The 13,096-nt window shown below is 38.9% G+C and overlaps 2 protein-coding genes across 2 annotated transcripts; both read right to left on the minus strand.

The window, feature by feature from the left end:
• Positions 1–1,923: 1,923 nt before the first annotated feature.
• LOC101823571 (olfactory receptor 6N2) lies at positions 1,924–2,874 on the minus strand. The gene has a single exon (XM_005078183.1). The coding sequence runs from the start codon at positions 2,872–2,874 to the stop codon at positions 1,924–1,926; it is 951 nt and encodes a 316-aa protein (XP_005078240.1).
• Positions 2,875–10,289: 7,415 nt separating this feature from the next.
• On the minus strand, positions 10,290–11,228 carry LOC121136711 (olfactory receptor 6N2-like). Its single transcript, XM_040737605.1, has one exon. The coding sequence runs from the start codon at positions 11,226–11,228 to the stop codon at positions 10,290–10,292; it is 939 nt and encodes a 312-aa protein (XP_040593539.1).
• Positions 11,229–13,096: the final 1,868 nt, after the last annotated feature.

The raw sequence follows: 13,096 nt of genomic DNA on the forward strand, positions 1-13,096 counted from the left end.
ATAAGTAACTGATTTTCCTATGTTTTGGAATAGCTTATTTAGTTGAAGTTTAAGATATTAGATCTTTTTAAATGTGTGTGTGTGTGTATGTGTGTGTGTGTGAGTGTGTGTTCGTGTGTGTGTGCGTGTGTGTGAGAGTGTGTGTGTGCGTGTGTGTGTATGTGTGTGTATGTATGTGTGTGTGTATGTGTAAGAGTGTGAGTGTGTGTCTGTGTGTGTGTGAGTGTGTGTGTATGTGTAAGAGTGTGAGTGTGTGTGTGAGTGTGTGTGTGTGCGTGTGTGTGTATGTGTGTATGTGTGTGTGTGGTGTGTGTATGTGTGTGTGTATGTGTGTGTGTATGTGTGTGTGTGAGTGTGTGTGTGTATGTGTGTGTATGTGTGTGTGGTGTGTGTGAGTGTGTGTGTGCATGTGCGTGTGCGTGTGTGTGAGAGTGTGTGTGTGCGTGTGTGTGTATGTGTGTGTATGTATGTGTGTGTGTATGTGTAAGAGTGTGAGTGTGTGTGTCTGTGTGTGTGTGTGAGTGTGTGTGTATGTGTAAGAGTGTGAGTGTGTGTGCGTGTGTGTGTGAGTGTGTGTGTGCGTGTGTGTGTATGTGTGTATGTGTGTGTGTGGTGTGTGTGTGTGTATGTGTGTGTGTATGTGTGTGTGTGAGTGTGTGTGTGTATGTGTGTGTGTGTATGTGTGTGTGTATGTGTGTGTGTGCGTGTGTGTGTGTATGTGTGTGTGTGTGTGTGTGTGTTGCCTACATGGACATCTGTGGACCATGTGTATTCATGATGCCAACAGAGGCTAGAAGGGAAATTGAATCTCTTGGGATTGGAGTTACACAAGGTTGTGAGTGGATTTTAGAAATAAATCATATGGATTATAGAAATAAAACCTAGAATCTCTGTAAAAACAGCCAATGCTTTTAATTGATGAGCCACCTCCAAATCCCTCAAAATATTAGATCGTATATAGAAACATGTAATGTAGCTCAGTTATGAGAAGCTGTAATTCACACCACACAGTAACACTAAAAATAATTTGAAAACTGGTTTAAAAATGTATTTTGAGGAAATATCAACATGAATTAATTCTGAACTAAAACATTGGGTGGATGAAAATGAAACAAATATAATAATTCAAATTTACAGAGATGTAATAGCATCAAGTTCCCAAGGTCAAGACTGTGAACATTTTACTTTTGGAATGTCAAAATTTAAACTCCTGGAAGACATCCAAATAGGGTATGAATTTTCTCTTACAGAGTCTAGAATGCAAAAGAGATTCATGTCTTAGGTACAGAAAATGTATACTATCATAACTTTGCTACAAATCATATTTGAAGCTGTAGGAATAGAATAGCTAAGAATCTAGAGACATAGTCCTATAAAATAAAGGTATCAAAAGAGACTTACTAGAGAAATGATAAATCTAGAATCTACTGATATCATGAAAGTGAAGACAAACATTTTAAAGGAATAAAAAAAGTTCATTATGCTAAGATTTAAATAGGTGCCGATAAGATAGGCCCAATTGATTCAGCTTCACTAGTATTTTTGGCAAAGCATTGCTTGGAAGGTCTGGAACAAAGTCCCAGGGGAATGAGTTGAAACTAAATGAAAGTGAAAAGGAGATAAGTGTTAGGCCATTAAGTTGGAAAAGGGGAGAAGAGAAATTGACATCTATAAGGGAATGTACATGTTTGAAGCAATTAATTCAGACACTGAATTTCTTAATGCTGCAAACACTGGTCAAGTAAAAATAAGAAGGATACAGATACAGAAAACAAAGGAAACAAATAAATAAGCCTTTGAGAAAATGAAAGCAGATGGAATCCAGAGGTTGTGTATCAAGGGAGAAAGATTATCTAGACCAGTTCGAATGCACATTTTTTCTAGAGGTAAACATTGAGGTAAGGGGAGAAACTTGGTAGAAAGTCAATGAGTTGGACTAGCTTTCTCCTCTTTCTTGAAGATGGTCCTTTTGATGGCCTGGATGAGTTCCTTGTTTCGAAGACTATAGATAATGGGATTGGCCAAAGGTGTTAACACAGAATAGACTACAGCTAGAGTGCGGTCAAGAGTCAGTGAATAGCTCTTCTTTAGCCGAACATACATGAAGATGATGCTCCCAAAGAATATGATGACCACGACAAGATGTGAGGCACACGTGGAGAAGGCCTTCCTTCTTCCTGCTGCTGTTTTTATCTTCATCACAGCACCAATGATTCTCCCATAAGAAGTCATGATAAAAAGGAAAGTGATAAGAATGATGAAGGCATTGACAGCAAAATCCACCAGAACATTAGTGGATGTGTCCTTGCAGGCCAGGCTCAGAAGAGGTGGAAAGTCACAGAAGATGTGTGGGATTTCATTGTAGTTACAGAAGGGGAGCTGAGAGACGAGGATGACCTCAGAAATAGGACACAGGAAGCCACAAGTCCAGCAGCCAGCAGCCATCTTGGCACAGAGTGTTGTGGTCATAACTGAGGGGTAGTGGAGGGGCCGGCAAATGGCCAGGTATCTGTCATAGGCCATGGCTGTAAGAAGGTAACATTCAGAGGCCCCTAGGGAATGAAAGAAATAAGTCTGAAGGAGGCATCCTCCAAAAGAAATGGTCTTCTTCTCACTGAGAAGATTAGCTAGCATCTTGGGAATGGTGGTGGCAGTATACCACAATTCCAAGAAAGAGAGAACACTGACAAAGTGGTACATGGGTTTGTGAAGGGCTGCATCCAGTCGGATGACTAGGAAGATGAGCATATTACCACCAATGGTGAATAGGTATGCCAACAGCAGCAAGACAAAAAGCCATCCCCTGATGTGTCCCACATTGGGGAAGCCAAGGAGCACAAACTCAGACAAGCTTGAGAAGTTGTGTTGATCCATGAGAGGCTGAAGAGGACAAGGAAAGGTTGAAAACCTGAATTAGAGGGATTGCTAATCTATGATGAAGCCTTATTTATCTTTGTCCCTCATAAATATAAAGGAAACATTTTACTTACTGTCATTAATGCTAATGCTATTAACACTAAATAAAAATAACAGCTAGTTCTGGTTCTGAATACATTCAGTGGGAAAGGTATCATTGTTATGCCTATTTTACTCAAGGGAAACTCGAGGATGGATAGACCATGACTCCTTGCTGTTTCATTTGACACCATTTCATAGGAAGAAAAATTTTAATTTCTGTACTCATATTGCTCATCTCTAAGCTATATAGTCTTCCCAGAGCATTCTAAACGTTCTCCTAAGTGATGCACAGACTTTTCCTCAGCCTAGCATAAAATGAGTTAATGTGTGATATTGGTATAGCAGGTTTTTTCTTGTTATTTGACTGAAATCTATAAATAATAATTGAACAAGGATGCCTTGGGACTCAGGAATACAAAGCTCAGCAAGATACAATTTCTGATAGCAGAACTCACAGTCATATTACCACAGGTAAGCATTTCCATCAGTCTTCTTGATATAACCTGTGACATAAAACACCATGGAGTGGCAGGAAGGAGGTTCATTTGTCAGACAAGGGTTACTGAAAGGGTTTTCTCAGAAAAGGAAGGCACTGAGCCAAGCTGTCCAAGCAGAGAAAAAAACAATGGTAGAGGGAAAGAAACATTGCAGACAAATACTGTCTCTTTTGGGCTGAAAGAAACCTGGAAAAGGCACTGTGTAAACTCACCCATCGACCTGAGACCCTGTCTCAAAAGATGCAAAATGTCACTAAAGAATGATTATAAAGGGTGATACAATCAGTTGTAGACAGACTGTCAACACAGCTGAAATGTAGCTCTTATGACAAGAACCTCAGAGATAAATGAACAGAGGTGTCTTGTGGGTACCCCTGAAATGAAAATAAGATGGACGAGCAGCACGTTTGGTGATGGAATGCAGGTTTAAAATCAGTAATGATAACTTAGCAGTAAATAAAAGCCCCTTGTTTTAAGAAAACTAACCAGAATACACAGGTAAAGAACAGACAGACAACTGTGAATTCCATCTAAAAATGCACTGGACATTCCCATTGTTCTCAAGCATAATGTGAACCATATATAAAACAAAAATAAAGGAAAAGAGAACAAAGAAAAAGGGAAATAGAAAGGGGAAGAAAGGAAAGGGGGATAAGAAATTAGTGATTATAATGTCACTTTATTTGTATAAAAATGGTAGCCATCATCAGTCACTGTGCCCATTACAGACATGCTCATTTGGTAATGACCATCTAATTCCAACCATCATTGCAATTTCTTTTATATTTTTCAGTTGAACCTTTAGAATAATGGTTGCTACATTAGCGGTATTAAATAAAAATTATTTAACCAGCTAACTAAATAATTAGCATACCAGACACCTTTGCTTTGATTTATACCACTCACTGTAACCCAAATGCCCCAGCCCAAGTGCCCTCCTGTAGAGATAAACTTACAGATTTGCTGTTTTTAAAAGTTAAATTCATGCAAAGCAATTTCTGCTTAAGCATTTCTTATTAAATCTCTCATAAAGAAGCATATTCACCTCTCCAATTACAAGAGATGGATGTCAAAACAGTAACTCATGCTTCATTGCATTATGGGTACTTTTTCCCCTCTTGGCCACTGGCTTCTGGTTTAACTCTCATCCTTTTTCCTCCTTCCATGACCTACCTCTTGCATCCTTCACAATCAGGTCAAATGTTAGCTCATTAATGAAGCCTTTTTTTTACTTTCCTAGGGAAAGTTATTTATTCCTTCTATACAATCATAGCATTTAGAGTGACTAATCAGCATAGAGTTGCTACCCTATAATAAGTTGTCTTCACTACAAATTGAGGCGATCTTTGAGAGCAAGTACAAACTCTGCTAATTAAGGCATATCTGCAATGAATGATGGCAATGAGAAACAGAGTTCAGGTTTCTTGTATGCTATCTCCCCCCTACATCCAAGTTAAGTTACATCTTTCCACCTGCATGCAGGATCCCTATCCTGTCAGTATCTCAAGATCAATATATGCAAAATAATCTCCCCTGATCTGTCTAGCATCCTGCCTTTTTCTACCCCCAACCCAAATAAATAAATGTCTGATTATCTGCTGTGTTTAAGGAACTGTTAGTGTTCCTCCTTTCTAAATTACTTTGTCTAAAGCTAACTGTAAGTTCATGTCAAAGAAGGTCTGGTGAGCATGAGATGCTTTCAGAACTACTTTGAAGAATTGTGAACTCTAAATTCTTACACCAAGAATGTTTAATACCATCACTAAAAACCCTGGGTAAGGATCTCTTTAGGTGTTTTCCAAAAACACCTGCTCCTAAGAGATGCTAAGACTTCTTTAGATGTTAACTACAGATTCTAAAGAAACCCGTGCTTTATACCATCTACACTAGCCTGTAGCTTATCTGCATGATCACTCACTTCACAGTGTAAACAGCAGTGAATTTCTCAGTTTAAGTGTGGACTGGAAAGGGATATGGGTGAAGCTGACCATTAACGTTGCTTGTAGATCTTATTCTGTAAAGGCTGTAAAGCTGGACTTTCTAAAAATGTTATGCAAGTAATCTGTCCATTGAATCCAACCCTCTGATCTTAACACAGTGTCTGTTTTCAATTCCCTTTTTTCATAACATTAATATTAATTGCTTTATATGAATACTGTATCGAAAGCCCAAGCATTCAGTTTACACACGAAATTATACAATTATATCGCTTCACAAAGGCAGTGAACACATTACAGTCTACAAAATCTACTTTACAGAAATTTAAAAATTCTAAATATCAAAAGGTACAGCGAAGAAACAGCTATAAATTTGGCAGCCCTTACACCACCTCTTCTATCCCCAATGCTTACAGCTAGTTAATCCCCAGTTAACTGACCAACAGTAGCACATTGTCTGTTTCGACCTTGCCTGGCTGCTTATGTGCAATAGATGAAGGCTCCTTCTTCATGAGTCTTATCCCCACAGTCACAGTCCCTCGAGTCAAAGAAACAAATTTTAGATCACTTGGGGCACAAGGAAGCAAGAAACCCCTAGTTCCAGAAACAAATGAGAATAAGACTCAATTGGGGTCTTTGGAGGACTCATGGAAACAATGTTCATTCCTGAGAGGTAATTTGAGAGAATTTACCTATCTCATTCCCTCCCATACTACCCTGATTCTAGTGAGTTCTTAAAAAAAAAGGAAGTCTAACATTTCTCTCTTTGAGAAGCCTCACTGATAACAGCTACCACTTTTGAAATAAAAAATGGGTATGGATTCTTAATATTTTTCCAATAAAACACCTGCTTTCTGGGTCTTTGGTGGTTATCAAATAATGTCAGCCAATGCAATTTCCATAGTCACTCTGCAATATTAGTATACTTATTAGTCCCATTTAATTCCTAAATAAACTAAAACAGAGCCTCCAACACTGTGTCCTGGGTCGCACACCTCAGCATTGTAAACAAAGCACTATAACAATGGCTCTGTGATACCTGTGCCTCCAAAAGTGTGTGTGGGAAGTGGTCAGTAGAATGTAACCAAAGTCACAAAACCACAGAATGATGTCTGTCTCAAGCCCTGTGTTCTTGACCAGTATCCATTACCTTTCTACCTTTAGGTGGCTATTTATTTATTTATTTTAATTTTATGTTTTACTTAATATGTGTGTTGTAAGAATTATATGGTATAAAATATCAAGAGAAACTATACTTATCTCAAGATATTAGTCTGCTTTTTGTTTTGTTTTTCTCATTTTGTATTAGTTCTTTGAAAACTTTCCACGATGTTTTGATCATATTAACATCCTCCACTCCTCCCAAATCCATACCCTTTTATTTACACAACCAATTTTGTGTCCTTTTAAAAAATCATATTCAGTAAGTACTGCATGTACTCCTGGATTTTTGTCCTTCCACTGGCGTGTGGTCAACCCCTCAAGGGACTGCACTCTTTAAGAAAACTGTAAGATATCAACTGCTATCAACAGTTCCGTGTGTGTGTGTGTGTGTGTGTGTGTGTGTGTGTGTGTGATGGTCTCTCCATGCTATGTGGTAGAATTTTGTAGGATTGAGCTAGTGAAGGACTTATGTATGTTGTCACAGATGCTCTAAGTAGGTATGTCTGAAAATATCAGATACTATGATTGTGTACACATGTGTGTGCAGAGAGATAGGAGGAGTCAAATGGGACTTAATCCTTAGATTCTGCAATATCTACTGCTTTTTCTGCCTGTCACTAGACAGATATTCAACAATTGTTAGTCAAATGTTCATCCAGGTTAAGCCAGATGCTCTACTAGGAAGTTCTATAGCATCATGCATTTCTAAATACTCCCCATCTTTAATAATTCATTCAATAACTACATTTCAAACTTCATTGTGAAGGTATACCTGCTTCTTATGTGTCTATTGAATTCTGTGTCCACATTGCCTAATACTCTATCTGGCATACAGACAGTCAATATAGTTAATCAATGTTTTAAAGGACCTTTCTGTTCTATACATATTTCTTTGGAGAGTTCACTTATTAGTGGTCTTAGTACGCATGGTGTTTTCATTTGATAACAAAACATGAAACCATATCCTATCTCCACTGAAGTTCATTTTATGAGTTTTTGGTCAGTTTTCCAAGGTCTTTAACTTATTTTGAGGTTTGGATTCTGTCATCTCCTCTCTTGTGCGTATCACTAACTTTATATTAAGCATAAATTTAATAAGTACATTATTTGGCTCTTCATCTATCTTGCTACAAAATCTGTAGACATTCCCAATGATTGTACTGACCACTGTAACAGAACCCTAGTTCCATTTTTCAAGGTCGCCAATTAAACATCTATTAATTCCATTTTTAACTTTCTGTTTTTTCCAGTGTATACAGTGCTTCTTCCTAGGACTGGGATCAAAAGGGCAGGAGACAATAAAAGGCTAGAAAGCCTGGAAATAATTAAAAGAACTGGGACATGCCTCGCATGAAGTATTGTGGGATTTCATGACTGGACTCAGAATCACTGATGGCAGATGCCAATGTATCAATATACAAAACTTAATGATTTCGTCCTTTGATATAATTTACTCTCAGATTATAACTCGATTCATACAAATTTTCTCAGTCTGTACTAATACAGTGACATAAACTTTTGCTAAGGGACAGGTAATTTTTTTTAAAGATCCAGATAGTAAATATGATCTGTCAGGTCTCCAGGGTCTATAACAAGTACTCAACTTTGTCTTTGTAGCACAAATGTAGCCATTTCTAGCATGGGAAAGGATGCCTGTGGCTCTGCTCTCGTAGAAACGTGTCTACAGAAACAAACTGCAGATATTATTTGGTCCAGACACACACACACACACACACACACACACACACACACACACACACACGTATACATACAATTTTAAATAACATTTTCATCATCCTAGTGTTTTTAAAATGTCTTCACTTGGAATTATTCCTCAGAAAACATCTCTGTGTTTCCCAGCATGCAACCACAGCATTCCAAATGCACAGAAAAAAAGACTTATTTAATCCCAGCACTCCGGAGTCAGGGGCAGGTGGATCTCTGTGAGTTTCAGGACAGGCTCCAAAGCAATGCAGAGAAACGCTGTCTCAAAGAAACAACAAAAAAGACTTATTCTCATATAAGTTTTCTATTATTTGGGTTTTAAAAAATGATTATTTTTAATGACTTCTTTTAAAAAAATGATTATTTTTAATGACTTCTATTGTCACATCCTGATACATAAAAGATATACACAGTGTACTTTCTGTGAGTGGATTTGGCAGAGACAACTTGAAAAAAACCTGAAGAGGGCACAAATCAAGGAACACATGTCATTTAAGCCTCCTTCAGAAGACAGAATAAAAAATCGAAGCTTATCATCTCTTTCAAAATGGAAGAAAAAGTAATTGAAATAATGTAAAATGATAATTATTTCTTCAGAAATGTTTAATCCCTTTTTAAGGAAAAATATAAAATATGATACTTTCTGAGATCCACTCACTAGAGTTGTGAATGCTAATCATATTGAAACAAACCTATTAGATATATTATATAAGATCAATGTTATCCCTGCTTGTCAGTCTTTCTTAAATACAGCACTCAGGTACTTTTGTTATCTAATGGACAGAAGAAGTCAGGACACTACTGTTGGAAATTTTATGGTCTATATAAAACGTCAAGCTTCACAAGTGTAATGAGTTGTCAATAAGGCAGGAAAATCCATGGTAGGCACATTCACCACTGACTGGGGAGTCACTTTCTGGGAAATATGGATCCCTACAAGTCTATGGCTCACAGAAGCCTGCTCTTCTCTGTGATTCTTAGGACCACAGATGTTCTGTAAAGAAGAAGAAAGAGGAAGATGAGAAAGAGAGATAGAACATGAATCTGGATCAGTAAGGAAGTGGGAAGGATAGGGGATGGGTTGAGGAAAATGGGAAAAAAGTCAAAGCATATATATGACAAAATTGAAATAAAAACTTGAAAAAAATTAAAAACACATGAAGTTGGGAAGGAAAAGTAGTGATGGGCAATAGGGAGGAACTCGGTAGGAGAGAATAGGAGATGGGTGTCTTTAAAATGCATTAAATGTATGTATTAAATTATCAGACAGCAAAATAAAATAGATCTGTAAGTGCCTTGAAACAGGGAACCAAGAGTGTGCTGACTTCTCTCTTTACCCCTTCCATGGTTCATAGGGCTAGTTTTTCACAAAGGGGATACATGAGCAGTGTTTCCTGGTTGACTGTTTCAAATACAGAGTGTAGACAGTGCCTTTATAACTTGCTTAGACCTCTGATCACCTAGGCACCGTTGTTTTCCGTCAGATTCTCTTTCACATTAGAGGAAGCCTCTACTCCTCTTCCAACAAGTTTTATCATAATGTTGCTCAAGAACATTGAGCTCCACATACCTTTGCTTTCTATTTTGATAGTTCACTAGTCTCCATCTCAGCATTTGTCCAACATGCCCTTTGAATCTTCATGTAACTAATCTCAATGTCTTCTGGATCTTTCTCCAAAAATCCAGTCTTAACTGCAACCCCCTAGACAGCCTAGATCCTAGAAGTGAACACATTTCAATTTCTTTCTGTCTGCTTAAAAAAACTAAACTTTATTTATTTATTTTGCTGTGTTTGTTTCTTCAAATATGTGTCCTCATCCACACCCATATTAGTAGGGACTATATTTCTCCTCCAACATCTTTTTTCAATTTGTCCTTATCCAAGACTACGTTAGTTATTTGACTATTTCACATATTATTGAAATGATTAGTTAATTATTGACATAAGTAACCAGCTCAATCTTGCCATTTTCAAATGGGTGAATGATAAAACTGTAGGGCCTTAGAATCAATTCAACAAAGCCTTGATCTTCTGTATAACCCTCTTAACAGCCTCTTTCACTTCCTTATTGCGAAGGGTATAAATAATAGGGTTGAGGAAAGGGGTGAGAAAAGTGTATACCAAGGCAATAAGCTTGCCTCTGCCCTCAGCTCGAATCTCTGGTGGCCCTACATAGACAATGAAGGCAGAGCCAAAGAACAGTGTCACTACAGTTATATGGGAGGAACAGGTAGAAAAGGCTTTCGCACGGCTAGCAGCTGAAGACAACTTCAGCACAGCTTTCACAATACCTCCATAGAGTCCCAAGATGAGGACAAGATTGCATGTATTGATCATACCAATCACAGCAATATAAACCTGAGCATGCCAGCTTGTATCCACACATGCCAACTGCATCACTGGGCCAAGGTCACAAAAGTAATGGGCTACCTCTTTCAAGCAGTAGGGTAAGGTGGCAGTGAGACCAGCAGGCACTAGGGCAGCTGAAAAGCCAGCCACCCATGTACCCCCAACTAGCCGTAGCTGTACCTGTCTGCTCATGATTACATGATAGTGGAGTGGGCGACAGATGGCCAGGTAGCGGTCCAGAGCCATGACACCTAACAGGTAGCACTCAGTCATGCCTAAGGAGTGGAAGACATACAACTGGACAAAGCATGCAGCCGATGGGATGGGTGAACGTCCACGGAGCAAGGTATGTAGCAAGGTGGGCACTGTGGTGCTGACGTACCAGAGTTCCAGGAAGGAGAGGACACTGATAAAGAAGTACATGGGAGTGGACAGCCCTGAATCTGCTTGGACAAGGACAATGATAAATAAGTTCCCTGCAAGTGTGAGGAGATAGATGCACAGGGTTCCAAAGATTGCAAGATGTTGGAGGGTACCAGTGGGAGTGAAACCAGCAAGGATGAAAGTCTGGGTCCAGGTGTGGTTAGCATAATCCATGATTCCTGGGAATGAGATATAAAGACACCAAATGAGCAGCATTAGGCTTTTTCCCTCTTGAGCCCAAAGACTAGAAGACACAAGCTAAGAAATAATTTATAATATCCAATCTGTTCCCTCTAGTCTATAAAAGAGGAGTCAATACTAGAAGTCATAAGTGATTTGCATATTATCTGTCACTGACAGATGACATAGAGTTCTAGTTCCTTAATTCACAGACCAATATTTAGTGAACTATGGCAGCAGGACCTCAGGCCTAGGATTTTCTTTCTGGTAAACAAACAAACACAGCCAAATAAACAAAGAAAAAGCAAAACAATAATGAAAAAAACAAGAATAGGAAAATTATGTTTCTCATTCTCTTACCATTCTAGGTAAAATATTCCCACGATACTTAGAAATTGCCAGGGCACAGCAGGAAAAGGAGACTTACTGTTTTAAACAGCTAAGTCTCTCTGGGGGCGTTTCCTGGAACTCATCAAAATTCCCATCAAAGATTGAAAGAGAAAAAGATCGAAAAAAACAAAAGTTGTCTTGGGAGCATTTCTCAAAGCTTAGATTTTAATCAATGAGCTGGCAGGATTCTTTTTTTTTCTGGAAGGATCCTAACAAGAGACAAACTTCAGGATTCTGCAGGGTATAAAGAGAAGAGAGACAGTATGAAGCCAGTCCTTAGGAGGTGTGTCAAGAGGTGCTGAGGTAGTACACGTAGCACCTTCTTTCTGGAACTGCATTTCTAAATTTATTAGCAACTCAAAGCAAACCCTGGTCCAGACCACTGCTTCCTCTTTGTTTCAACTCTTCAAGTGAAGAAGTTTAAGTTAGAGGTTCATGAAGCTCCTGGTAAGTCATTAGTCTGTGTTTATCTAGTCATTGATTTATGTGTGTTGGGTTAGCATGGAGATAGATAGTCTACATTAACATCCCTAGAGTGCCACTCCCGTACTCCAAGGGGAACTATTAAGGAAAGGTCAAAGCTGTTCCCTACTTCTCTTCTTCAGCCACTCTTACCTCTTCTGTGCCACCTCCAACCATTACCTCACTGCCTTGGTTACAGCAGAACTAATCTCATCCTTATTGGCATCACTTCTATCCCAAGACACTGCATTACTTATAGTCCATGCTCCTGGAAATGCAGGTCTCCCACAAACTCCTTAACGAATCTTCCCTGGGGCTGCTATGACTGTTTTTCGGAATGGATCCCCCTGGACCAAAAAGTTAGGTTCAGAGAAGTGAGTCAGATGAGGCATGTTCCTCAAACAACTTAGCCCTGCAATCTTCACTTTGGAGTTCTGAAATCCATCCCCAGGGATATTGCCTGTTTTGCAATGACCACATAACATATGATTAAAGAAACAATCCAATGCTGAGATCCTCATTCATGCATGGAGAGTAACAACTTGGGGAACCCAGAAATGGATTGCCTCTTAAAAACCCTGCTGGCCAGGGGATTTGTCATTATTCACCATTGTTCCAGGACAGCCTCTAAAACAATACAGAGAAACCCTGTCTTGAACCACCCCCCCAAAAGAAAAATTATTGGTTTATGTGTATTGTGAATGTGTGTGCCTATGTTTTTGTACACAGGCATGCAGATGTCTAAAAGGCAAAAGGGGGCATCAGATCCTCTGGAGCTAGAGTTTCAGACAGTTGTGAGCTGCCAGAGGTGGGTGCTGGGACTTAAACTCAGGTCCTCTGTAAACGCAGCCAGCATTATTAACTGCTGAGTCACCTCTCTGGCTCTCCTAAATTACTATTCTAAGTCCCTGTCAGCAGGATTGCTACCAGTACTCAATCCAGTACACCATTTTACCCTGACCACCTTAATGAGACAAACTTAGCATTTCACAAAATACATCTACTCTTAT

The sequence above is a fragment of the Mesocricetus auratus genome, unplaced genomic scaffold (genome assembly GCF_017639785.1).
Source record: "Mesocricetus auratus isolate SY011 unplaced genomic scaffold, BCM_Maur_2.0 Super-Scaffold_100676, whole genome shotgun sequence".
Lineage (NCBI taxonomy): Eukaryota > Metazoa > Chordata > Mammalia > Rodentia > Cricetidae > Mesocricetus > Mesocricetus auratus.